Source organism: Aquarana catesbeiana, linkage group LG03 (genome assembly GCF_042186555.1).
Source record: "Aquarana catesbeiana isolate 2022-GZ linkage group LG03, ASM4218655v1, whole genome shotgun sequence".
NCBI lineage: Eukaryota > Metazoa > Chordata > Amphibia > Anura > Ranidae > Aquarana > Aquarana catesbeiana.
The window spans coordinates 586,912,163-586,939,923 of record NC_133326.1 but is presented as its reverse complement, the minus strand read 5'-3'; the positions used below and the strand labels follow the sequence as shown (position 1 = coordinate 586,939,923).

Genomic DNA, 27,761 nt, shown 5'->3' with positions numbered 1-27,761 from the left:
CACAAAGGGAAAAGATTCTACATTTTGCCCAGAAATCATCCTTGGCCACCAGAGTTCAAGAGACATGCTATAAAATTGTGACTCGTTGGTACAGAGTGCCTTCCACTCTACACCGTTTTTTTCCCACAAGTTCCTAGTCTATGTTGGTGGTGTGGGGTGGGAGAGGGAACGATGTTCCATATTTTTTGGGACTGCCCCAAAATTAAACCCTACTGGCTGGAGGTGGCACGCACAATTGGGCACTTGACCGGTGTTGCTCTGGAGAGGGGACCCCAGGGCCTGCTTGCTGCATCTCTCTAACGACCAATCAAGAAATACAAAGCCTCTCTTACCATCCAATTATTGAATGCCGCCAAGGCATGTATACCCTTGTGTTGGAGATCGGAGTCCCCACCAACGAAAACACAGTGGTATGCCAAGGTGAACGAAATTCGAAACATGGAAGATCTCACCGCCACACTGTACGGCAGGGAGGAGGCCTTTCGGGAGACGTGGCGACCATGGCAACACTATATCTATTCTGAATCGTACCTCCAAGAGGTGGCACAGGCTGAATGATTCCAGGGCCCGGGTTATTGCCTAGCCGGGGGGCACCACTGCTGCTCCTCCTTTCCTTCTCTCTCTTCCCCTTCCTCCTTCTCTCTCTGCCTCTGCCGCTCACCACCCTCCACTCACCCCCCTTTTTTTCCCCTAACTGTGGGGGGCTTTATACCTTCCCCCCCCCGTCCTCGCTCCCCTTCTTCTGTTCCCCCTCAAATCCCCTCCAGTCTTGGGGAAAGTTTAGTCAAATACTGAGAATATCCTGATATATATTACTTGTCTGTGCATCCCACGACTGGACTCAGCTGGTTTCTTGGGGGCTTTCCTCCCAGCCAGCTGGGAAATTTTAATTTTAATCTCACTGATTAGTCTTGGTAGCTATGCAGATCCTAATGGGTTATTAAGATGACACTTAGGAAGCTTTTCCGGTTGAGTCCATAGACTGCTCCACCGCACGGTTTAATCCCTACATGCACTTTGCAGAACACATAACTGAGGGGCATGTTTGTTTGTCACTTCTGATATGGTATTTAACCCTTTACGTGACATGTTTTTGATTCAATCACTTCTGTATATGCTGTCATTCGTTTTATTTTTCTTTGATAATTAACCTGTTATGTCTTTGAAAGAAATAAAAGAATTACAAAAAAAAAAGAGAACAGTGGATAAGCATCTCAATAGATAGGCAAGCCGTAGAGCCAATGAGAAGCAGACAAACAAGCATCGATAGGATATAGCACAGTCCTTATCCCTCCTTTGGGATCTCTGTATACTACTCTTTTATCCTCTCCCCTCTTCACTTTCCCCTCCAAGTGAAAGTTTGCAAACACTTCCAGAGACTCTTACAATAAACAGTTCAGGTGGAATCAGCAATGGCCTGCAGTGTGTGCTCAAAACAATCCACCATCCTCCTTTCAGCTCTTACAGGTACTTCTCAATATCTTTACATATTGTCCTTTTATCAGCATGTATATTTACTTCCAACCCAAAAGGAGATGGAGAAAAAAGAAAAAAAGGAGCAGTTCTTATACTTTTTATTTCACAGCCGCTTCTACACATTTCCTCTTCACTTCTGAATATGTATAATGTCCCAGTGATCTGCCAGTATCTTAATTCTTATCGCTTTGATGTATCATAATCACAGTCTTGTCTCTTAGCGATTTAAATATACTTATACTTAACATATCCACCAACTTTGTATGGTGGATATGTTATCCCCCACTTTATTTTAAATGAGCATATGCGTTTTAAGTTTTTTCAGAGACCTTTTACCTGGGGAGTGTGGGGTTAACAGACACTCAAAAGCGCTAATTCCAGCTATCAGCCTCCAGTCAGCAGGAAATAATTTAATTAAACATTGCAGTGCTACCTTATTTCATATTTGTGTAGCCCCTTATATGTGCAGCTCCACCTGCTTCTACTGTCTGTGTCTTTCCTCAAGTCTCCTGCGGAGACGATGGTATAAGGGGGAGAGGGAGGGGGGGGGTGTACATAGGCCAGTCTATATGAGCTCCCGGTGCTCTCCTCTACTCCCCTCTTTTATCTCTTTTACACCGGGGGCTTCTCTACTTTCTCCTGAGCTCTCCTTCGTGGCCTGCTCTGTTCCATCCGCCCTGCTAGTCTCGGGGTCCTGTGGCTGTCATATGCGGCTGCTTTTGCAGTCTCTAACACCGCTCAGCTCCCGCTGGTCCCCCCGGAGCTCCTCCACACGCTCTCACCAGGCACCGCAATCAGGCCCCTCCAGCTACGATTAAGCACTGTTTGATACTGTGAAACGCGTCAGCTCTTCTGTCCTGTGTTCTGCTGTGGCATGTATTTTTGATACCATTTTTTAATGAATAAAGGCTAATTTTTGGAGTGAGGCTGTCCAGAATCTTCTCTCTTCCTAATTGCTATATGCATTGCCAGCACCTGTTGCTTCAACTCTGAGGATGAGGTTTATTTCCATCGATCTACTTGGAGCGGTGATCTCCCCTCCCAATCAGGCCCCTCCCCTAACTCATCAGCGTCACGTCTGCATCCCGCCCCCCACTACTTATCATTGGCTGTTTTAACCCTATAAATGTTACACCACAACTGCTAGCATTTCACACTGCTGAAAGGACATTTTGGCACATACACATTCACTTTAATGATTCTCCTTTGGTGGCGGCTCTGCCAGTTGACCATGACGGGTGGCGTGGGGGGATAATTTTTGCCATGCAAAATCTGTACATCTGCCTTTGCAGTCTAATCGTCTGTTTTTACCCTCTCCCCTCCCAATCCTGGACAGCAAGTGCAAATGAACCCTTAAAGTTTTTTAAAAATCCAATACAGCCAGATTTAGAATGATCCTGTGTACACTCCCACTCCATGCTCCAATTGGTGTTACTGAGGCTACAGGGGGCAAAAAAAGGGTGGCACGGGAAGGGGTTTGCATTTTCACTTTAAAAAGATTTTGCCGCTGTCAGTAATAGAGATTTAGCAAGATGGACAATCAGAAGCAGAAGTAGATTCCAAATGAAAAATAAACCATTCAGCGGCTAGGCACTGTCTTTTGGGTTCATTTTAATGTATAGTTGAATCAGAAACCTAAAGGAAAGGATTGTATGATTCTAAATTGATGAATAAGAACCTAATTTGGGGGATTTGGGATGACAATGACCTATATAGATACATTGTTATTGTGTTACTGCATCATAGTGATGTTGAAGGCTTTGTGTTCCTCTTTTTAGGATTTATGAACACATAACTGGGTTATATGTTTTTTTTTTATATTTGCCTACACATCTGCCTGTAAGTATGAGCAATTAGGCTATTATAAATACACTCAGTTTTATATTCTATTTTAATGAATGTGCATAAATACATCCTGCATGGTATCTGAAGGGAATTTTCATTGCTTGCTGTACATTCATTTACAAGCTGTCAGGCAGAAATTACACAGCCTCTGCTCCTCTGAATACATTTTTTTTTTTTCAAATGTGTTTATGAAATGCCCACAACTTCCTCAAACGCGTACAATGTAGCTGACTGACTGGAGAGTCGAGTTTTTTTCTTTTTTTTCAGCATTTTCAGATTAACAAGATCCTGGGCTGCTCTTGGTGTGAGGTTGGATGCTTCGGCCGTCTTGAAGGAAGTACCTAAGAATATGAAACCTTTTCGAAGCAATGTGTAAGGTTCAGTAATTGAATCGTACCGGACATTACCTGCTGAGCTAAGCAGCGGAAAGAGGAAGACTGCTGGTGAATTAACATGCAGCTGTAATGTTAACATGGTGGATTTGCATTGGGCCTGACAATTGAATTCTCAAATTCACTGGCTTCATCGCCATGTCTCTGAAACTTCCAGGAAAATGGGATTTTTCCTTGAAATCCGACCTTGCCCGCAGAGGTAAAGAAGTTTTATTTTTTATATTTGTATGTATGATGTGGATGTGGTATTTTATCAGGAAGAAAACCCATTCTTTCATAAAGTAATTTAACTTTGTGGCTTACTTAATGCGTGTGTGTATATAGTGCAGTAATACAACTGATCAGAATTCATATATCTGAATCAGATCATATAGCAGTAATACGAAATGTAATTGGTTTCTGTAGACTATCACACTTTGTGCACAATTGCACGTAGCATTGCCTGATCCAATAAGCCTTTATTGTGTTTCTGTAAAGAATTCACCTGATGATTATCTGGTGGGTTGTCTTGTGGTCACTCATCTTTGGTTTGGCCCTCATCAGCTGGTCAGTGGACAGTTAAGACTCTGATATCTAGTTGTTGCTTGTGCATTCCCAGACCTCAGCACACCAATTATTGGACAGTTAGCCTTTTCAAGGGTTCCAGACTATTAGCCCATTGTAAAATACAGATTGGTTCTAGAGTGTGTTTCTTCTGCTAGTGTGCCTTCTATATTTCTGTTGCCTGACTAAGGGAACTTTATCTGCCTTGGCTACAACTCATATTCTTGCTTTATGGTTAGCATTCATACTTGGGTAAAGGGTAGTTGATCATTTGTCTTGGCTTCATGTTTTGACCATTCTTATTTGCTTGGTTGGCTAGACCATCCTTGTCACAATTTTGTTGGGTTATGACCACACTGTTCATATTCAGAGTACTGTAGCAGACATGGAGTCTGAACAAAGGCTTATACTCCTCATTTACTTTTCATGAATAGAGTACTGTATGTGTGTGTGTGTATATATATTATCTCACAAAAGTGAGTGCGCCCTCATATTTTTGTAAATATTTTATTATATCTTTTTATGTGACAACACTGAAGAAATGACACTTTGCTACAATGTAAAGTAGTGAGTGTACAGCTTATATAACAGTGTAAATTTGCTGTCCCCTCAAAATAACTCAACAAACAGCCATTAATGTCTAAACCGCTGGCAAAAAAGTGAGTACACCCCTAAGTGAAAATGTCTAAATTGGGCCCAAAGTGTCAATATTCTGTGTGGCCACCATTATTTTCCAGCACTGCCTTAACCCTCTTGGGCATGAAGTTCACCAGAGCTTCACAGGTTGCCACTGGAGTCCTCTTCCACTCCTCCATGACAACATCACGGAGCTGGTGGATGTTAGAGACCTTGCACTCCTCCACCTTCCATTTGAGGATGCCCCACAGATGCTCAATAGGGTTTAGGTCTGGAGACATGCTTGGCCAGTCTATTACCTTTACCCTCAGCTTCTTTAGCAAGGCAGTGGTAGTCTTGGAGGTGTGTTTGGGGTCGTTTTCACATTGGAATACTGCCTCGCAGCCCATTCTCCAAAGGGAGGGGATCATGCTCTGCTTCAGTATGTCACAGTACATGTTGGAATTCATGGTTCCCTCAATAAATAGTAGCTCCCCAGTGCCGGCAGCACTCATGCAGCCCCAGACCATGACACTCCCACCACCATGCTTGACTGTAGGCAAGACACACTTGTCTTTGTACTCCTCACCTGGTTGCCACCACACACGTTTGACACCCATGAACCAAATAAGTTTATCTTGGTCTCATCAGACCACAGGACATGGTTCCAGTAATCCATGTGCTTAGTCTGCTTGTCTTCAGCAAACTGTTTGCAGGCTTTCTTGTGCATCATCTTTAGAAGAGGCTTCCTTCTGGGACTACAGCCATGCAGACCAATTTGATTCAGTGTGTGGCGTGTGGTCTAAGCACTGACAGGCTGACCCCCCCACCCCTTCAACCTCTGCAACAATTCTGGCAGCACTCATATGTCTATTTCCAGAAGACAGCCTCTGGATATGACACTGAGCATGTGCACTCAACTTCTTTGGTCGACCACGGCGAGGCCTGTTCTGAGTGGAACCTGTCCTGTTAAACCACTTTATGGTCTTGGCCACAGTGCTGCAGCTCAGTTTCAGGGTCTTGGCAATCTTCTTATAGCCTAGGCCGTCTTTATTTAGAGCAACACTTCTTTTTTTCAGATCCTCAGAGAGTTCTTTGCCATGAGGTGCCATGTTGAACTTCCAGTGACCAGTATGAGAAAGTGAGAGCGATAACACCAAATTTAACACACCTGCTCCCCATTCACACCTGAGACCTTGTAACACTAACGAATTGTGCCCAATTTGGACATTTTCACTTAGGGGTGTACTCACTTTTGTTGCCAGCGGTTTAGACATTAATGGCTGTGTGTTGAGTTATTTTTATTTCTATCTATCTATCTAAAATATATATTCAACTGTACATATAAATATACACTCACCAGACACTTTATTAGGTACACCTTCCTAGTACTGGGTTGGACACCCTTTTGCCTTCAGAACTGCCTTCATTCTTCGTGGCATAGATTCAACAAGGTTTTGGAAACATTCCTCAGAGACTCAGAGATTTTGTCCATATTGACATAATAGCATCATGCACTTGCTGCAGATTTGTCAGCTGCACATCCATGATTCCAATCTCCCGTTCCACCACATCTCAAAAGTGCTATTGGATTGAGATTTTGTGACTGTGGAGGCCATTGGAGTACAGTGACCTCATTGTCATGTTCAAGAAACCAGTGGTGAGATAATTTGAGCTTTGTGACATGGTGCATTATCCTGCTGGAAGTAGCTATCAGAAGATGGGTACACTGTCGTCATAAAGGGATGGACATGGTGAGCAACAAAGCTCAGGTAGGCCGTGGTGTTTAAATTATGCTCAATTGGTACTAAGGGGCGCAAAGGGTGCCAAGAAAATATCCCCCACACCATTATACCACCACCACTAGTCTGAACTGTTGATACAAGGCAGGATGGATCCATGCTTTCATGTTGTTTACACCAAATTCTGATCCTACCATCTAAATATCGCAGCTGAAAACGACACTCAACAGACCAGGCAATGCTTTTCCAATCTTCTATTGTCCAATTTTGATGAGCCTGTGCAAATGGTAAACCTCAGTTTCCTGTTCTTAGCTGACAGGAGTGGCACCCAGAGATGGTATTCTGCATACCTTGGAGTAGTCATTTGAGTGCTCTTCTATCATCTCAAACCAGTCTGCCTATTCTGCTCTGACCTCTGACATCAACAAAGCATTTTTGTCCACACAACTGCTGCTCACTGGATATTTTCTCTTTTTTGGACCATTCTCTGTAAACCCTAGAGATGGTTGTGTGTGAAAATCCCAGTAGATCAGCAGTTTTTGAAAAACTCAGACCAGGCTGTCTGGCACCAACAACCATGCCACGTTCAAAGTCACTTAAATCCCCTTTCTTCCCCATTCTGATGCTCGGTTTGAACCTCAGCAAATCATCTTCACCATGTCTAGATGCCTAAATGCATTGAGTTGCTGCCATGTGATTGGCTAATTAGCAATTTGTGTTACCAAGCAATTGAACGGGTGTACCTAATAAAGTAGCCGGTGAGTGTATATACTGTATATAATGTACTAAAATGTAATCTAGATTAAAAATAATATTATAGACATCAATGTAAACAGGTAAAATTATTACTGTATATTTTCCTCACTGAAGCTCACAATGTAATATCCCTACCACCATCACAAAAAAATCCCTCCAAAAATATTCTTCTGATTTGGGCTGTGGTCAGTTAGGGCCTGTTTACTTTGCTGTGTTGCGTCAGTGCAAGGAGAGTCTTAACAAATACATGTAAAGAAGAAAAAGAATACTTACCTCTCCTGCTGCCTGTGTGTAGGCAAGTGCAGTCTGCTTTCTCCATTGCAGGTGGCGCTCTCCGCAGAATCACTGCAGTTGGAGAGGAAGTCAAGAGGAACTTAATTCCCCTATGGTTTCTTGGGTCATTGGGGATGCATCGAATTGGATGTTTCTGCCCCATGTGACTCTGGCAGCCATCTTGGGTCAGGTAGAGCATATTTAAGGCCCTGGCTCCCAGGTTTGGTGTGCATTTGCAAGTTGGTAGAGTAGGGGCAGGTACCCCGCCTTTTAGGGATAGCAATAGTGGCACTAAAAGTTTCCTGACGAGGAGGGAAAGCATAGGGATTGCAACTTCTCTGGACACCTGCATTTGGGTTCAAAACAGCCAGGCCGCATTCCTCCCTTCTCTACAGACTGACAGCTACATTCTGCTTTCTGCTTAAACTGTTGGAACTATGAGAGTTGGGCTGGCTACCTACTGGGTTATTTGTGAACTGTCTCTTCTTTATTTCAATACAAGTTAATTCACTGTACTGAGACTGATTGTGTTATTCCGCTGTATCACCCTGTACCCCACCTACATGTGCTTTTGAACGCTGGTCTGTTGTAGAGGAAACATTCCCCAAATTCTGCGGGGAAATTAACACTTTTTGGAGTGTCAATCAACTCTGTCCTGCACAGTGCTTACTCGTTTCTTCTGCTGACTTTCACAGCACTAAATTTCCTTCTTATTGTTTTTAATATGGTGGAACAGTCTCATATCTGTGTCCTCAAAGAGTCAAGGCTTTAAAGTGATTGTAAAGGATCATTTTTGTTTTTTTAAAATAACAAACATGTCATACTTACCTCCACTGTGCAACTCGTTTTGCACAGAGTGGCACCGAACATCCTCTTCTGGGGTCTTCTGGGAGCTCTCGCTGCTCTTCCCCACATCAGATAACCCCCTAGGAGAAGTGCTGTATTGAGGGGGTTACCTTGCGGGTGCGCTCCCGAGTCCAGCATTTGCATCCACAAGACATGAGTGCCGGACTCGACCCCGCCCGCGTCATTGTATTTGAGTGAAAAGAGCGGGAGCCAATGTCTGCGCTGCTATCAATCTATCCAATCAAGAGCCAGGACCCCGTGGAGAGAGGGACAGCGTGCCGAAGAGATGAAGGGGCTAAGGTAAGTAACATAGGGGGGCTGGGGGGGGCCGGTGACTGCCAAGTGTTTTTTCACCTTAATGCATAGGATGCATTAGGGTGAAAAAACACAAGAATTTACAACCCCTTTAAGAGAACCTAGAAACATTTCTATTCAAATTATAGCATTTTGTGTACACAATTGTTTTGGTTTTCCTACTGAAATGCATTTTTTACATGTTTTTAAGGATATGGAATGCATTGTTTAAACTTTTGAATTGCTGTCTTCTTTCACTGTCTCCAAAATATAACCTGATATATACAGATCCAAGGGACAGGCTGCACATGCTCAGTTTGGTGTGTATTGCTAGAGAATTTTTTTTTCTTGGGAGAGTGCATTTGATCAGCACAGGGACCAATCAGCCCTGTCCAGAAAGAGGATCAGGGAAGAATGAAAACTCCTCCTACAAGCTTTACTAGAAACTGATACAAGTCACAAGGCTGCTATATACTGCTGATGAGAAAGGGTATTTAGCAGTTCATATTTACTAAAATAATTGCAATTTCATATTCTGTGTACTGTGGGAGACCAGATATATTGAATGCAGGTTTTAGGTTTAGTAACATATTAAATTTGGTTCCCTGATATGTCCACGATGGTAAAATATCTGCTTGTACTTTTCAGCATGGAGGAGACCATTAATTCTGGTCAACTACATGTGCAGAAATGCAGCCCCAAACTTACAAGTTACCTTTTACTATGCTTGCTGCTACCTGCAGACACTTATCCTTGTACTACTCTCTGGATTTTTGGTGAACAAACTTCCTTATGTTACTGCCAAAATATTTCAGATTTTAATTTTGCTGCATATCAGTTCTTGCGTTTTCATGCATAGGCAAGTTGCTTGTTATTGTTTCCTTTTCATAGGTACAACTTTTTTTGTTTTGCAGCAATACTTCCATGAAGACTGCTCTGACAATACTGTAGACTTGACCAGGCTGTAGATGGCTGAACCAGAGGCACATTGGTTTCTGTTATGTCTAAGATGATGGTGCAGAACAGTGGTGTAGTGGTTAGCAATTCCACCTAGCAGCACTAGGTCACAAGTTCATCCCAACTACAACACTACCTGCCTGGAGTTTGCATGTTCTCCTTGTGCCTGCATGGGTTTCCACCAGGTACTCCGGTTTTCTCCCACACTCCAAAAACATGCTGATAGGTTAATTGGCTCCTGTCCAAATTGGCCCTACATAGTATGTGTATGTATGAATGTAAGTTAGGGCCCTTAGATTGTAAACACCTTGAGGGTGGGGACTCATGTGAATGTACAATATATATGTGAAGCTCTGCATAAATTGACAATGCTATATAAGGATTGCAAAGGGAAGTCAGCATGATGTAATTCATCTGCTGCAAGTTTTCTTTGGCAGGCCACTCAGTCCTCAGTATTGCATGTTTCTTTGTACTTCTGCAGAAGAACTTGAATAACGCACCTGTCTTCCTTAATATTTCTGCACATAAGAGATCTTGTTGATGCATAGGACCACCTTAGATTATCTGTACCTAAAAGACACAGTATTTAAAGTAGTACTAAAACCGGCAGCCTCAGGATCTTGTGTGCAGCTTCCCCAAACTTCAGCTCGGGCAGTGCACACGGTTTACAGCCACTTAATTCCCCTCTTTGAGACTACATGTCTCATAATTTATAGCGCCATTGCACATGTGTGGTGCTTATGCATGGTGCTTGCACATGCGTGGTGCTTACAAGCTGCAGTCAGTCAGTAACACTTGGGAGTCATGTCTTAAAGCGGACTTTCAGTCATTTTTTCAACTTTACATGTATTAAATCTTCTGCCTTTTTTTTTTTTTTAATTTCAAATATAATTTTTTTTTGAACATTCACAAAGGGTGAGACCCCATCATTACAACAAAGATGTTAATATCACTGAGGTTACATATACTTAATTCAATGCGTATTAAAACTTTAAGCATATTGTATCGACATCTTTCTTAATAGTCTAAAACAAGGAAATTAAAGCTAGGAGAAGGAGAAAGAAAAGGGACAGGGCGTGGGTGTGGCGGAACAATTACAGTTCCAGGGCGTAAATGATCTATGACCGTAATAGGGTTTTCCCCTCATGAGAGAAAATAAAGATATTCCAGAGACTTCAGGTCTTTGTGTATTTATCACGGTTCTGTTGCGCAGTAAGGACTGAGTCCTCCATCTTGTTCATATCCTCTAACTTCCGCAGCCAGCACATGGTGGTCGGTGGGCACTGATGTTTCCAGTAAAGAGGTATACATGCCTTAGCGGCATTTAGTAAATGTCGTACTAGTGATTTTTTTTTTTGTAGGTTTTAGCTGGGATTTTTGAGAGATGGAGCAGGAAGAATGCCGCATCATCTGGAATTTTATAATCTATGAATTTCTGTGTTATGCGGGAGACGTTTCCCCAGAAGTTCCCTAATCTAGGGCAGGACCAGAAGATGTGTAGTAGTGACCCCTCGTCCCACCTGCAGCGCCAGCAACGGTCCGAGGTGGTCGGAAAGCACTTGTGTAGTCCAGTGGGTGTGAGGTACCATCTGGATAATATTTTGAAATTTGTTTCCTGTATTTTAGTGCACAGGGATGATTTGATGGCAAATCTGACGGTGTGGTGTTTTTGTGTCACCCAGAATTTACGGTTGAGGTCTGTCTCCCATCTTTCCAGATAGAGTAGGTGTGGTTGTGGTGAGGGCGTGTTTAGTAGGGAGTACATTTTGGATAGTATTTGAGATCGCAGCTCGGTACGCGAACAGTACTCTTCAAAGGTCGTCAGTTGGCGAGAGAAGTTTTGGGGGTCAGGGATAGAGTGCAAGGAGTCCTGTAATTGCACCGCTTTCCAGAAGGAAAGTCGATAGTTGCCCATCGCATCAGTCAATTCCTAAAGCGACGGCCAACACTCCGCCGTGACAAACTTGGAGGCTTGTTCGTAACCTAAGTCTCTCAGGGTTGTGTACTTAGTAGGTTGAAGACCTGGCGTGAAGTTCGGATGTCCAAGTATCGGGTATGTCGGTGAATTTTCCGGCCTGAGGGATGTTTGTATGGCGGCATAGGTACTGTGTTTTATTATGGTCCCTATCAGTGGGTGGGATTTCAGTCCTGGGGGCAGGTAGTTGTAGCACCATAACACACTGTTCAAGGGTATGGTAGCTTGGGATTGCTTTATTTGTACCCAGTACAAATGGTAGTGCCAGTCTCCCATTTTGTTTTGGAAGCAACATTTGGGTTCGACGTTTTTTTGAGCCCAGACAAAGCGGGTAAAGAGGGCTTGTACTTGACCTGAAGAAAGAGGGTGGTATCTGTATGGGTAGGGCTTGAAAGAGATGAAGGAATTTAGGGAGTTCCAGTTCATGCGGTCGAATGTCTTTTCGGCATCAGTACTTAAAAATACACAGGGGGCACCTTTAGTAGTCGCTACGTGAAGAAGATTTAATACCTTAATGGTATTATCTCTTGCTTCACTGGTAGGGATAAAGCCCACCTGGTCAAGGTGTACCAAGGATTGAAGATGCTGTGCCAATCGGGTAGCCAAGATCTTTGTGAACAGTTTCAGATCAATGTTTAAAAGGGAGATGGGCCTATGGTTCCCACATGAGCTCAGATCCTTACCTTCTTTGTGAATCAGGGTGATATGAGCCTTTTGCGTGTCTCTGGGGAAAATGGCCTCTGAGCCCACCACGTTAAAGAATGTCACCATTCGTGGGCCAATTATCGGGAGGAATGTTTTATAGTATTGGACGGTATAGCTGTCTGGGCTCGGGGCTTTATGTGGTTTCATGGCTCCAAGGGCTAGAGCTCCTTGAGGGTGATTGGTGAGTCCAGTTCTTCTTGGACATCTGTGGGAAGGGATGGAATTTGGGAGGACGTTATATATTCTTCGATGTCAGCTTGGGGGAGTTCTCTGTTCAGTAGATTGTATAAGGTGGAGTAAAAATCGCTAAACCACTGTGAGATTTGCACAGGTAGTGTGGCTTTATGACCATTGGGGCATGTAATTTGGGGGAGGTAAGCTGCGAGTTTTTGTTCCCTTACTAATCTGGGCAATGTCCTCCCACATTTGTCTACTGACTCGTAATTTGTCTTTCGGCAGAATTGTAGTGCTGCCTTGGCTTTGTAATGTAATAAGTCTGTGATTTGTTTGTGTAGTGACCCTAGCTCATGTGAGGGGGGGTGCTTGTGACGGGATTCCGCAGAGGTAAGTTTGGTAAGGAGTTTGGCGAGTTGTTCATTACATTCTCTCTTAATGCACGCGCCGTGTTTAATAAGTATCCTGCTGAGGACTGTTTTATGGGCCTCCCAAAGGGAGCCAGGGTCATAGTCTTGGGTGTCGTTCTCTTGAAAGTACAGAGTTAGTTTCCTAGTCACATCCGCTAGTACCTCAGGGATCTGTAGGAGACTCTCGTTTAGATGCCAGAATCGGGATCTAGCCGAGGATCTCTCAGAGAGTGTATATGTAAGGGAGATGGGACCATGGTCTGACCATGTAATGTGGCCGATTGTGGAGTCGGACACTGATTGTAGCTGGCTATGAGGAATCAAGAAGAAGTCTATTCTGGTGTATATTTTATATGGTGAGGAGTAGAACGTATAGTCTCGTTCTCCCGAGTACTGAAGGCGCCACACATCGATCAGTTGAGCTTTGTGTAGGGAGTTAGCTATTCGCTTTCTGTGATTTGGAGAGACTGCGGAATGACCGGAAGAGGTATACGTTGAGGAGATCAGAGGGCCATTAAAATCTCCTCCGAGGATTAATTGGCCCTCTATGAACTCCTGAAGTTTATCTAGTGTATGTTTGATGATTTTGTCCTGGTGTTCGTTGGGAGCGTACAGCGTCGCCAATGTAAGTTGCACTTCACCTACAAGTCCCTTCAGAAGCACAAAGCATCTTTCTAGGTCTGTGACCACTGCCTGGCATTGCCATGGTAGTTTACTGGAGAGCAGTATAGATACCCCTTTAGACTTGGCTGCGGGGTTAGTGGAGTGATATGTCAGGGGGAAAAATCTGTTTGGGAGATGTTTTTTCTGTTTTGGGAGAAATTGGGAGTTTATCATTTTTAAAATGAGTTTCCTGTATAAAGGCAACATCAGTGTGAGAACTCTTTAAGTCGTTTAATAGCATGCGTCTCTTCTCAGGAATATTCAGACCTCTTGCGTTTAGTGATACTACCTTTATAGATTCCATCGCCATGTCCTTCAAAGGAGTGGGGGAAGAGAAGGAAAGTAGCGAGGGAGGGTGCAAAGACAAGAGGTAGGAGTTAACAGACACAATTAGAGAGGATAGATGGTGACTGGGGGGGGGGGGAATTAGATTGAGGTAAATGTCAAGTCAGGAAAGGTAGACCTGAAAATATTAAGTCTGCAAGCAATAAACTTGAAATATCGCACCTCTACCTGAAAACCGGTAGTGTGAGTTGGCCTACGTGGGGGAGGGGTTAGGCAGTGACCAAAAAGAGAGGACACGGCCTTCCTATCCACCCCAGCAAAATCTTAAGTGTAGTTAGAAGCATGGAGAATAAATAAACTTAAGCCATAACTATAAACATTTAGTAAGCGGTAAAACATATAACAGAAATGACAGTTGAGTGCCCCAGCGCGCCGCATGAGGACCGCACAGTCACTGGATTGGCCCATTCACCTCACAGACAGGAATTAAGATGCCTGTGGCATGCTATGCTATATTGTAGTATTATCATAGCTCACTGTGAGTAACTGCCCAGGGGTTCAAGTGCTCAGCTAAGGGTTCAGTTGAGGGTGCTACATTTGGGTCATTAAGGGTATCGTGAGTGTTGCAGGTATGTCATCAAATGAAGCACCATACCTAGGTTCTGACTATAGCTCGGCCCTATAGCTCAGCCCTTTAGTGAGAAATATCCAGTACCAATCGTGACCAAAACGGCTCCCTTAGCATTGAACTAGCACCTCTGCTAGATTCCACTCCCCTGGGGTTCCATGGCCCGCCTGGGGATGCGGGTCCCTGTAGTCACACGAGGGGGTGAGCCCTCCAGCTAGGGAGTTGTGCATCCACAGGGTCTGACAGCCATCCTCCTCCCCCCCATGTCTCTGCGTTTGCCATCTCTCCCCCCTAAACATCTTCTCAGGTAATGACCCCGGGGTCAGTACTCAGGTACTCGTCTTGCCATCAGCTCACTGCCATATTTCGACCTGGCTCAACAACCCCCCTGATGTGAAACAGAGTCACCAGTAATCCCAAGAGTCAGGTAGGGTGTCCATTGCACCCCCGGCAGCAGCGCCCATCCCTGAACACCATCCAAGAGGGGTCAGTCTGAGGATGATCAGGCCAAGTACTGGGGTCTCTCCAGGAAATAGCCCTGGGCACACTGAGTCAGTACTGGTGACGGGTGCAGCGAGAAGTGAACATCCCCGTATTTACAGTACATCGGGGGGATCTGATCTCTGAGGCTGGAGCATGGCTTCAGCCGGCAAAGTTACCTGTTCGAACAGTGTGGTTCAGTTGGCGGTGGTAAAGTGGGGTCCAAAATAAAAAAAAAAACATGCCGCCATAGAGTCACAAGAAGAGATGGCCATGTGCTAGGGAAGGACGGTGTTCGTCCACAGTTATGAGAGCGGGGGGGACAGCAGAAAATACTGGGAAAGTTCGAGCAGGAGGTGCGGGGTCGTGACTGGGCACAGTGGGCATCATATGGTGGGTGGACAGGACCAAGGTAATGTCAGTGTAATTTAATTCATGTGCAGCGAATGGCTACTCATGACTCCTGTGTCTCCTCCAGGGATGATGCTCTTGAGCGGCGCTGGCTCCATTGTGGCCTGGGTTGAGGGTCTCTTCCTAATGCGGCGGAGCTCGTTCGACCTTGGAATCGCGGGATGAAGCCCAGCCAATGCGGGATCAGGATCGGGTCTGTTGCCAGGAAGGTGAAGAGCTCTGGAAGGGACTCTAGTAAACGAAGCGTGAAGAATCCCTGGGTTTTGTGGAAGGTGAATGACAGAGGGAAGCCCCATCAGTAGGTGAAATTTCGCCTCCTGGCCAGATCTAGCAGCGGTTTCAAGAGAGCTCGTCGCTGGAGCCTCGCCCTGGAAAGGTCTGGAAAATTTTTTACCGATGCGCCGTCAAAGTCCAGATCTCCTGTTTCCCAGGCTTTGCGGGCTATACTATACTTGTGTGCATAGTGGTGGAGCCGACAAATCACGTTCCGGGGCCTGGAGGGAACGTTCGATCAGGGGGCCTAGGGCCCTGTGGATCCGGTCGAATTCCACGCGCTCTGGTACCTGCTCGCCCACCACTCCCTTGAAGATGACCGTAACCATGTCTGCGAGGTCAGTCGGGCCCGAAGCTTCTGGTAGGCCGCAGTGTCATAAGTTGTTTCTTCGACTCCGGTCTTCCATCTCTTCCACCTGTAGTTGCAGCCCCACTGTTGCTTCAGTGTGGGAACTCTGTAGTGTCCCTAGGGCAGCTACTCTCCGGTCTATTGTTGAGAGAGAAATCTCACCTTCAGTCAGTCTGGTCGTCAGCCATTAGACATCTTGTTTGACGGCCCGAAGTTCTTTTTTGTGTGCAGCTTCCACACGCCCCACCAGGGCCTCTATGTCGGCCTTCGTCGGCAGGGCCTGCAGGATGGATTTCAACTCTGCATCCGCCCTGTAGGTTAGGGGTAAGTGCGGCAAGTTCTGTGGGTCCGTTGACAGAGCTGGCGGAGTATTGGGGTAGATCTCCAGGCTCAGGGACCCTGTAGCAAAGCATGAGGATCCAGGCCTGAGGAGTACGAAGCACGTGCATCCACATCTTACATTCCGGCGATCCTGACTGTGAGGGCTGTAAGAACCTCTGTATTTCACCTGGAGAGGGAGCAGCAGGGGTCGGATTAATGTTGTTCTTGTTCTGCTTAGCTGCATGCTTCTTGGATGAGAGCATTAAATGGTAAATGGAGCTAGATAAACGGGGTAGAAAGGAGATGGTTGGGAGCTCAGCTCACACGCATCTCTACTCGGCCATGTCCAGATCACGCCCCCTTCTGCCCTTGTTGTTTTAACTTTGGATAGTAAAACATTTTTCTTCTGCCAGTAAATATCTTATACAGCCCACTTCCTGTTTCTTGTCTTGTAACAAGTCTAGGCTTATGACATCATGCATAGCTCCCTCTCACTCTCGTAAGAGTTTGCCAGGAAGAGAGGGGAGATGAGTCATAAGAGGACCAATGAGAGCTGCAGTGCTGCAGAGCTGAAGGTATGCCTCTGTGTGTCTGTGTAAATCCAGGAAGTGAACAGGCAGCAGCTTCAGCTACCCACAGTTAAAATGGATGCAGCCAGACTCAGTGGAGGGAGATTTATGTAGCATATTTGGCAAGTACAGAATCACAGTATAAATAAAATAATATGCAAAGTGGTTGGAGGGCAGCTTCAGAATGGCAAAAATGTTTTTTTTTTTTTTTTACAAATTATGTGAGCAGACTGCAGTTCCTCTTTCTGAGTCAAAAGAGCTCAAACTACCTGTGCCTGTCAGTGCAGGGGGTGTCCTTATGTCAGGCTGTAGTTTGAAAGTGGTCACACAAAAACAGGCAGCGTAAGTAGCAAAAAAAAAAAAATCAAAAGGCTCCCTTAATTAATCCCCCTGAGTGCAGCCTACATTTGGAATAGGGGAAAAAGTTAATATTTTTCAAGGCCAATTCAATTTAACCCCTAGTTTAAATCAGCAAAATTAATTCCAGGTGCATCAAAACAATGGGTGTTCAATATCTTACAGTTTGTTTGTTTTTTCCCTAAAAAAGCCACAGCCTGAGTAGAAAAGCCTGTCCCCTGCCAGGGAGTGGTAAGTTTGCTGTCTGTGGTACCCATGGTAAAGTGGTACACATGATAGACATAAGCTGGTCTTTACAGAAATCTGTTCCTTTTTATGCATCCTTTTATCTCAGAAAGAACAGGATATGAAATACTTATACCTGCATAATGAATTAGATAAATTAATAAGAAACTTGCCAAGAAAATCATTACTTTGTTGAAACAAGAGAGCGCCATACCATACTTCATTATTGGATAACACAGCTGTACTGCTTTAGAAGAGAAACTACCTGAAACACTGTGATGAGGTTAATAAGGTCTGCAAAACTGGGGCAAGGAAATGGCGAATCATCAATGAAAGCAACTGAATTTCCTGCCTGAGTGCTATTCTTTCAGTGTCACAGGCAGTCTACCGTCTGATACATGACTAATTATGCTTGTTGGGGTTAACAATTGCTGGCATTATTCATTATGGCAGTGCAAAGCAATGATCACATGCCAAGTGTATATTTCATCAACCAGATTTTACTTTACTGTAGTCAGAGCTGGAGATAATTTCCAAATGATTGCTATGACTTAATACATGTAAGTAGTGTTTTTTCCTATAAATAGTGACTAGATATTAAATGCATATAAAATGATGAAAACAACAGTGAAAAAACAGTGGCGCTATCCTAAAACAGAATTGTACCTTTAAGACAACACTGAAAAATCGTATATATATATATTCAGATCAACAATTAAAATACCATATGACAAGTAAAATAAATGAGTGAATAAATAAAAAAAAAGTCCACAACTAGATGTACACAAAAAGTTCTTTGAATGGTAGTGTCTTCTTAATAGCTTCCACAGAGTGTGTATGTATATATATATATATATATATATATATATATATATATATATATATATATATATATATATAAAAAACATTTTCAGAAATTCTAATTTCGAAAATCAAATTAGAATAGAAGTAAAGAATAGAAAAGAATAGACTAGAAAAACAATAGAATAATATATAAAGTTCCAAAGGTTGCTGCACTTAAAAATTTGTTGCTTTATTCCATCAAATCTTTAGAAAAAGATTACAAAGCAAGTAGAGTCATTCCAAACAGAATCATTACAATCATTTGTTCAGACAAAGATTACGTTTCAGGCTGATTTGTTCGCACCCTTCCTTAGATCAGTCAGAACACATCTGAACTTTATTTTTATATATACAAGGTTGGTGGGAGGACCTGTTTGCTGTGTGTGGTTCTCCTCTACACTTCAATCTATATATATATATATATTATATTTTTTTCGATTCTGTTCTATTGTTTTCTATGCTATTCGTTTCTATTATTTTCTATTCTATTCTAATCTTTTCTATTCAAACTTGATTCGAATTTCGGAAGATGATATATATATATATATATATCTATATATATATAGATATATATATATATATATATATATATATAGATATATATATAGATATATATATTGTAACGAGCCCCTTGCTCGCTCGGTCCCACTCTCCCGACACTCCTCTGCAGCTATTGAATCAGATTGCAACGTCTGATGGTTCGGTCATCCAATGCCCCGGGACTAGAACTACAGCTCTGTGCCGTTCTAGTCCAGTTGTGATAGCTCAGAACAAACACCAGGCAGGCTGTATGTAAGTTCAACCAGGAATCTCTTTTATTGCAAAATACAAGCTTTTATACACTAAAAGTGTCACTTTAACAATACAGCTGTAACCTAATTAACCTAATTAACATGAGCTAATTAACTAACCCCTTTAGACAGCCTAGATGACTCAGACATGACCGTTAGGCCAGACTGTCCGTCTTGTAGTTCAGAAAATCCAATCAACATTATCACAATCAACATAGACTCTTCTTCACACAATAGCAGAGTTAATTAACACAAATAACAATGGGGATCTAATGACTCCTAATCCTATAGTAGACTTATTTACAATACACATTTTAGCAGACAATAGACAGACAGGTGTTGGAATTTACATCAGCATCTCCTAACAGTATCTGTCCCAGCATTATGAATCAGCCACTATTCCAATATGGCAAATCCAGGGTCCCCAGAGTCTGTGTATATATATATATATATATATATATATATATATATATATATATATATATATATATAAATATATATTTTTCTATTCTGTTCCATTGTTTTTCTATGCTATTCTTTTCTATTCTAAACTTTTCTATTCGAATTTGAATTCATTCTAGACGAAATTCGAGAATGAATTTGAATTTGGATAGAAAGGTTCAGAATAGAAAATAGACTAGAAAAACAATAGAACAGAATAGAATAGAATAGAATAAAATATAATATATATATATATATATATATATATATATATATATATATATATATATATATATATATATATATATAATGTTTTATTCTATTCTGTTCTATTGTTTTTCTAGTCTATTCTTTTCTACTCTATTCTAATCTTTTCTATTCAAATTCATTTTATACGAAATTCGAATTTCGGAAGATGGTTTTATATATATATAATTATTTTTTTCTATGCTGGTCTATGGTTTTTCTATGCTATTCTTTTCTATTATTTTCAATTTTTTTCTAATCTTTTCTATTTGAATGCAAATTCATTCTATACGAAATTTGAATTTCAGAAAATGGTTATATAGAAATAGAATGAAATCGAATTCTAATAGAAAAGACTAGAATAGAAAAAAACAATAGAACAATATATATAAAACATCTTCCGGAATTGGAATTTGGTACAGAATGAATCTGAATTTGAATAGAAAAGATTAGAATAGAATATATTATATTTTTTTCTATTCTGTTCTATTGTTTTTGCACGCTATTCTTATTTTCTATTCTATTTGAATCTTTTCTATTGGAATTCGATTTCATTCTATATGAAATTTGAATTTCGCAAAATGGTTATATATAGTTTACTTTTTCAAATCCGGTCAAATTTTTTTCAAATGCAGTAGAATTTTTTCGAATTTGATAGTTTTTTTTCGAATACGGTAGAATTTTTTCAAATTTGATAGTTTTTTTTCAAATGCGGTAGAATTTTTTCGAATTTGATAGTTTTTTTTCGAATGTGGTAGAATTTTTTCGAATTTGATCGTTTTTTTCAAATGCGGTAGAATTTTTTCGAATTTGATAGTTTTTTTCGAATTCGGTAGAATTTTTTTCGAATTTGATAGTTTTTTCGAATTCGAATACGAAACTAAACGAATCCCGAAAACGAATGTAATGAATGCAACTAATTTAACTAAACAAATTTAGTTAAATAACGAACCGTAACTAAACTAAACAAATTTTTTCATCCTGCACATGTCTAGTAATCCCACTCCCTTAAGAAATGCACTCACCGACTCCAAATGCCTACACTTGCGTGCAAGGCTAAAGCGCTTTTATAACCACATTTTGCAAATCCAAATAAGCAGAAACAACTTCAAAGTTGCAAAATGTGAGTTGAAGAGTGTTAGTGTTTACAATAAACTGGTTATACTGTTTTACACTATTGGAGCACTATTTTCATTTTACATGTGGAACGATTTCTGCACACACTATTGGATTTTTGGTTTGCCGATTTAACCCTTTTCATATTGTTATAAAAGCGCTCTAGCCTTGCACGCAAGTGTAGTCATTTGGAGTCGGTGAGTGCATTTCTTAAGGGAGTGGGATCACTCAACACTCTGGTGTGGTGGAAGATATTAAGAAGACACTACCATTCAAAGAACTTTTTGTGTACATCTAGTTGTGGACTTTTTTTTTAATTTATTCACTCATTTATTTCACTTGTCACATGGTGTTTTAATTGTTGATCTGAATATATATACAATTTTTCAGTGTTGTCTTAAAGGTACAATTCTGTTTTAGGATAGCGCCACTGTTTTTTCACTGTTGTTTTCCTCATTTTATATGCATTTAATTTCTAGTCACTATTTAGTCACGTTACAGGAAAAAACAATACTTACATTTTCCAACCCTTAAAGTGGCAGCTTTACATTTAATTTTTTCATTTTTTGTTTTATTTAATTTTTGTTAAACATTTTTCTCCGAGGCGCAGTTGTGGTAAGCGAAGTAGAGGTGGGCCGTGTTACTTTAATACCAACATTTTATTACTTAGTATACTTGACACAATAAATTTACTCTTTGCATTTGCACATTAAATTATTATTTGGTATCAGATTTGGATCAGTTTGACAGTATTTTTTTACTAGATTCAATAAGATCAGACACTAAGCCCACGTTCACATTGGGACGATTTGGCATGCAGTTTGACATATCAAATCGCATACCAAATCGGCGGCTATTGCCGGAAATGGCACCGTCCGGATTCCCAAAAGTAGTTCCTGTACTACTTTTGATGACTTCAGGGGCGATTTGAATAGATATCTGTGCAGGAACCCACGCAGATGTCTGTGAAATCGCCCCTGAAGTCGGAATGCATTGCCAGTTTGAAATCGTGCAAGTTCAGCTGAACTTGCATGATTTCAAACCCGCATCAGTGTGAACCTAGGCTAAAGGGTAGAACTACTAAAACTGATGCACTCACAATCTGGGACAGCTGTGCACAGTAGTCAATCAGCTTCTAACTACAGCTTGTTCAATAAAGCTTTGTCAATAATGCTTCATGCACACAGGGCATTAAAAAAAAAGAGCTGCAAAGCCAGTGCCGACTACCGACACCAGGGAAAAGCGGCTGTAAAAACAAGCTTTTATCCCTGGTTCACATTGGTGCATTTTGATATGCGATTTGACATGTCAAATTAGCGACAATCGCTGGCAATGGCACTGTACTGCTACTTCAATAAAAGCTGCAGATTTGAAAATAAGGAAAACTACTTTTGAAGCTTTATTAACATATTAAAGTGTATATACAATTTTAGTGATTGAGTTTACAGAGATACCTTAAGGGTGCAAATATGACAACAAACTCTTTTGGCACTGGTGCAGTTATTCCATCCATGATAACCCTGATCAATCCAATTTAACGGATTGGTAAAACAGATATTTCTTTTTATTCACTATACCTCTTAATAACTAAAATATGCTGATTCCAGCATGATTCAGGTTTTACTGTTATCACTGGATACTTGTCAGACTGAGCTCAGAGATACTGCATCAGGGAAGAGAGAACGCATGTGAGGGGGTTTAAATCAGAGAAAAAGCTTGCTCCTGTGATGGTGAAGGTGAACAGTAACAGCTAGGTGCCTCTTAACAATATCCTAGGAGTTTTCCAGTCTGCTTTCATGAGGTACGTAAGTGGCCTACACCTATAGCAAGGGCATTATTCAACGTTGGTAAAAGCTGCACAGCTTGCTTTTATCTACAGGCGTCCTTGTCTGCATAGACAGTTTTTTTTTTGGAAAGGTAAACTGTGGGGGTTATTTACGAAAGGCAAATCGACTTTGCAGTACAAGTGCAAACTACAAGTGCAAAGTGCACTTGAAATTGCACTAAAAGTGCACTTGGAAGTGCAGTCGCTGTAAATCTGAGGGGTAGATCTGAAATTAGGGTAGCTCTGCTGATTTTATTATCCAATCATGTGCAAGATAAAATGCTGTTTTTTATTTTCCTTGCATGTTCCCCTCAGATCGACAGCGACTGCACTTCCAAGTGCACTTTCAGTGCAATTTCAAGTGCACTTTGCACTTGTAGTGCAAAGTGGATTTGCCTTTCGTAAATAACCCCCTATGTCTTTAGGGGGAGCTGACCAATTGGTACTGTCCCAGAGGGACAGAACTAAGATAAGTGAATGAGTACCTATGGTCTTCAGGGGTATCATGCCTGGACTGTAGGTCAGCAGGTGAGTATCCCAAAAGTCTAGAGGCAGGTGGTGGTCAAAACAGGCAGCAGAAAAGAAATAAGTAATCCAGGGACAGGCCAGGGTCAGGGCAGGTAGTATACGATAAGTATAATTCCCTGTCAAGCAGAGGTCTGGGCAGGCAGTAGATGAAGCATAATTCAGGGTCAAGACAGGCAGCAGATTGGAAATGCAGGAACAGGTTATGGTTAAGGCAGGTTAACTATGGTTAGAGTTAGGGTTCAGAGTATTCAGCACAAGGTCAGTGTAGACAGGATTATTACAAGCTCAGGATCTTCTGTCAGGCCCTCCTCTGGACACCCCATCTTCTCCCATTGGTCGGTGGTAGCACTCCCCTTTAATTGGCGGGGCTAGCGGGCGAGCGCATGTCGCACAATGTTCCCTTGCACACTGTTCCTGTTGTTAGGTAGCAGTTTGGCGCTACCTCCTTTGACTTGATTGGCTGTGGGTCTCTGGTGCTCTATTTGAACATCACAAGTCGAGGACCAATGGGAGCAGAAAGGACCAAGGAGAGCAGCTAGGTAGATGGCTGAAAAGTAGGCACTCCTAGCATGGGACAAAATTATGTACTGGAACATGAGACAGGAAGTTGTTGATTGTCACAACTTGAAAGCCTTGAGAAACGAGAGGTCTGGTCTGGATTAAGGCCAGTTGTCTTATTTTTTAAAGTCAGAAAGACCATCCTGGGATGTTTACATTCTGCCATTATTTTAAACAGCCCTGTACTTTGTTTCCTGACATATTTGCCCGTCTTTGCCCATTGCTTGACAAGCAGTTGATGCTTTCCTCTAACCTTATTGTGGTACAACATACCAGCCTCAGTCATGACAGTCTGGCTCCTTAAAGTCTCAGATAAATGTTGATATGGGTTTCTTATTTGTCTTCTCAGCATTTTATTTCAATGACACAATATTCAAACATATAAAATATTTGAAAATATAAACTAAAACATGCTCATACTAAATATCTGTTATACCTAACATGCATTTTCAGTGTTTCTGAAAACATGCAGATAGACTTAAGTCGTAACTGCTCACTCAAATATTCAACATTTTTCAAGTTTGCAAGAGACACTGCAGCACTAGTTGCACAACTACCAGTTATTGCACCTGAGGTTAACTATTGGTTTACCACCATTTTTTCTACTCCATCTACCAGACATCTAAGGGAACCAATCATTTTGCCAGTGTTATAAGCATGCACAGAAACAAGTTCATATTAGCTAAGGACAATAATAAAAATCATGGCCATGTTTGTTTGAGGTATGCACGTCCCGGAAGAGGAGAGAGTATTCGATTTTAAAATTTAGAACACAACACAAGAAATCAAAATGGATTGTTGACACAAATTGCTGCTACACATATAGAATGACTCATTGGTGGTTATTTACGAAAGGCAAATCTACTTTGCACTACAAGTGCAAACTACAAGTGCAAAGTGCACTTGAAATTGCACTGGAAGTGCACTTGGAAGTGCAGTTGCTGTAAATCTGAGGGGTAGATCTGAAACGAGGGGAACATCTGCTGATTTTATTATCCAATCATGTACAAGCTAAAATGCTGTTTTTTATTTTCCTTGCATGTCCCCCTCGGATCTACAGCAACTGCACTTCCAAGTGCACTTTCAGTGCAATTTCAAGTGCACTTTGTAGTTGTAGTTTGCACTTGTAGTGCAAAGTGGATTTGCTTTTCGTAAATAGCCCCCATAGTTTTACTGTTCACACTTATACAACTGCAAAGTTGTGCTGACTTTGGAGTGCAGCTTTGGTGCAACTTTGATGCATCTTTGACGCAACTTTGGATGGGTGCAACTTGGATATGACTTTGGCTTTGACCAGTGATAATGGACAACTGTTGCACACAAGTTGCATTGTATAACATTCAGGTACGACTTTCATGCAACTTCTGAGGGTTAACATTGAAGTCTATGGCCCTCAAGTTGCATGAAAGTCCGACTAAAGTAGTGCATGAACTACTTTGAATTTGTTGCAGCTTTAAGTTCTGCATACATGAATGGTTATCATTGGAAAACATAGGGAATGACTTGTCATGCAACTTTGATGTCCAACGTTGCATTACAAGTTGCACAAGTGTGAATGAAGCTTAAAAAATTTAATATGGGAAGTACCCAGGAGATTGGTGCCACAGAGCATTATAGGTTATCTAAAAAGATACAGCAGAAGCTGTCATGTTTCTTTTTTTTTCTTTTTTCTTGTGCTGTTGGTGTACCATTCAGGAGATTTTCCTTTACTGCCTGTCTCAAAACACAACAAGAAGTGATAGATCTCACAAATGAGAGAGAAAGGTTGCCGCCATTCCAGTGTAGTAGTTTATTATTAAAATCAGATAAAAAGCAATGTATGCACTCACTAGTATAAACAAGATAGACAGAATAACTGTCAGCCTTTAGTCCATCAACTCCCCCCAGCCTGAAGCACTGTGAGAGCCCTTTCCTCCCGAATGTGGGCAGGTTAGAGAAAGAGACGGGACTGCCCTGAAACTCGTTGCCAGGCCCCTTCACAACCCGGCCACAAGTGACGTCATCCCTGAGAGTCCTGGCTTGCACTCTGCCCTGCTGTGAGTCTCTCTCTCCTATCACATATCGGCTTGCACTGGCCACAGACCACTCACTGTACACCAGGCTGGAAGAAGCTGATATGGCTGACAGTAATGTCATCTATATTTTTATACAAGTGATTGCATAAATAGTTTTTATCTAATTTTAATAATAAACTACTACACTGAATCATAGTGCTCTCTCTCTCTCTCTCTCTCTCTCTCCTTTGTTATATGATTGTCAGCAGAATTCATCCAAGGTCTTGTCAGAGGTGCTGCAGCCGCTGCCAGTTGAGAAGTCTCTTGGGTAAACCCTGTCCATTCCGTTCTCAACTATTCTTATGGACTTTTTAATTAATCATTGCAAGGACTCTACCATTACACCATTCATCTTAAATGTTGTTGATAGGTGATCTCTCCAAAGTAAGGACAGACCTCCGTAGTTGTCACTAGAACATTGGAAAATTCCCCTCCGTTCCTGTTTTCCAAATTTGATATTGTTCCCTTACCTTAGGCTTAGGCCACTGTGATAAATAGAGAAGGTGAATGTCTCCAGCAGGGTTTCTGACATTAACTCTTCCCTACTCCATCAAAAATTAACAAGCATTTGTCTAAGTTATGCAGTTTTATTTGTTGCCAGTGTACTCATAAGGGAGAGTTTCTCTAATTTTCTGGCCTGGTGGCAATGTTGCTCCTGATAGCTATCACATGTACCAGGTTTTGTACACCTAGCAGTCATCTTCAGAGAAAAAAATCATTCTCTAAATGCATTGGTAGGGTTAGTTCTAAAGGCATGGCTCTTCATGTGTGTCTTAGATGATGCAACCTTTAGATCTGCATATAAAAAGTAAAAGAATTGGGGCTGTATATATGGACCAAAGTTGTATAATGATGGTAATCAAGTATGTGCACATTGGGTATGAATTTCTAATGATAACAAACACTGGGGTGTGTTCTTCAATTTGGAGAGCTTTAAGAAACGCTGTTCTTCCACAGACTGTTACATTTTCACAGCAGTAATGCTAGTAAAATTAAGACTTGTAGCTAACTAATGCCACGCTACAAGAAAAAGCAGCAACTTACTTGAGACTCATAAAGCAGGTGTTGTTCTGGTGCTGAGCAGGAAGATCACATTACACACACTGCAGAAAGACTCAAACAGCAGGAACACACACTCTCTTTGTAAAGATTTATATATTAAAAAAAAATATATATATATGTAAAACTGAATTGTTTAAAGCAGAACTAAAGGGTACCATTTCTTTTTTATTTAGGATAGAGTAAGGGTTACAACCCATGTCAGTTTAAAAAAAAAAAAAATCTGTGTCCTGTTGGGGAGATTTCCCTTCGCTTCCTGTCCCATAGCCAAAACGAGGAAATCCCTCCAAAGTAAAAGGATTCCTGGTTGTCACCAAGGTCATCATAACTTGAACCCCATTGGAGGATTTCTGCTCTTTTACTGTTCTGGGAGCAACCCTAAATGTGGGATTTTCTCCCACTTTCACTGATAATGGTAAACATGACAAATGGGGACAATGAATTTCCCTAATGGAGGCACAGATAGCTATTAAAACAGATTTTCTAATCCCTTTCCACTCAAAACTTAAAAAGTTGCCTTTAGTTCTGCTTTATGCTTGTAAATGTTAAAAAAAGTTGACTTTAGTTCTGCTTTATGCTTGTAAATGCTAAAAAAGTTGGCTTAAAAACAAAACAAAACTTTCTTTTGGTAAAGTAAAAAAAAAATTTTTTTAGCATTCCTTTTCTACTCAAAGAGGAGCTCCAGTCTGTAAAAAAAAAAAAATTAAAAGTCAGCAGCTACAAATACTGTAGCTGC

General features: G+C 41.6%; 1 protein-coding gene across 1 annotated transcript in view; it reads left to right on the top strand.

The window, feature by feature from the left end:
* Positions 1-3,522: 3,522 nt before the first annotated feature.
* The window catches only part of ARHGAP25 (Rho GTPase activating protein 25), a 214,183-nt gene continuing 189,944 nt past the window's right edge, over positions 3,523-27,761 (top strand). The window contains exon 1 of the mRNA XM_073622031.1: positions 3,523-3,912. Within this exon, the coding sequence (XP_073478132.1) occupies positions 3,852-3,912 (61 nt within the window). The 5' untranslated portion in view covers positions 3,523-3,851. The remainder of the gene's footprint in view (positions 3,913-27,761) is intronic.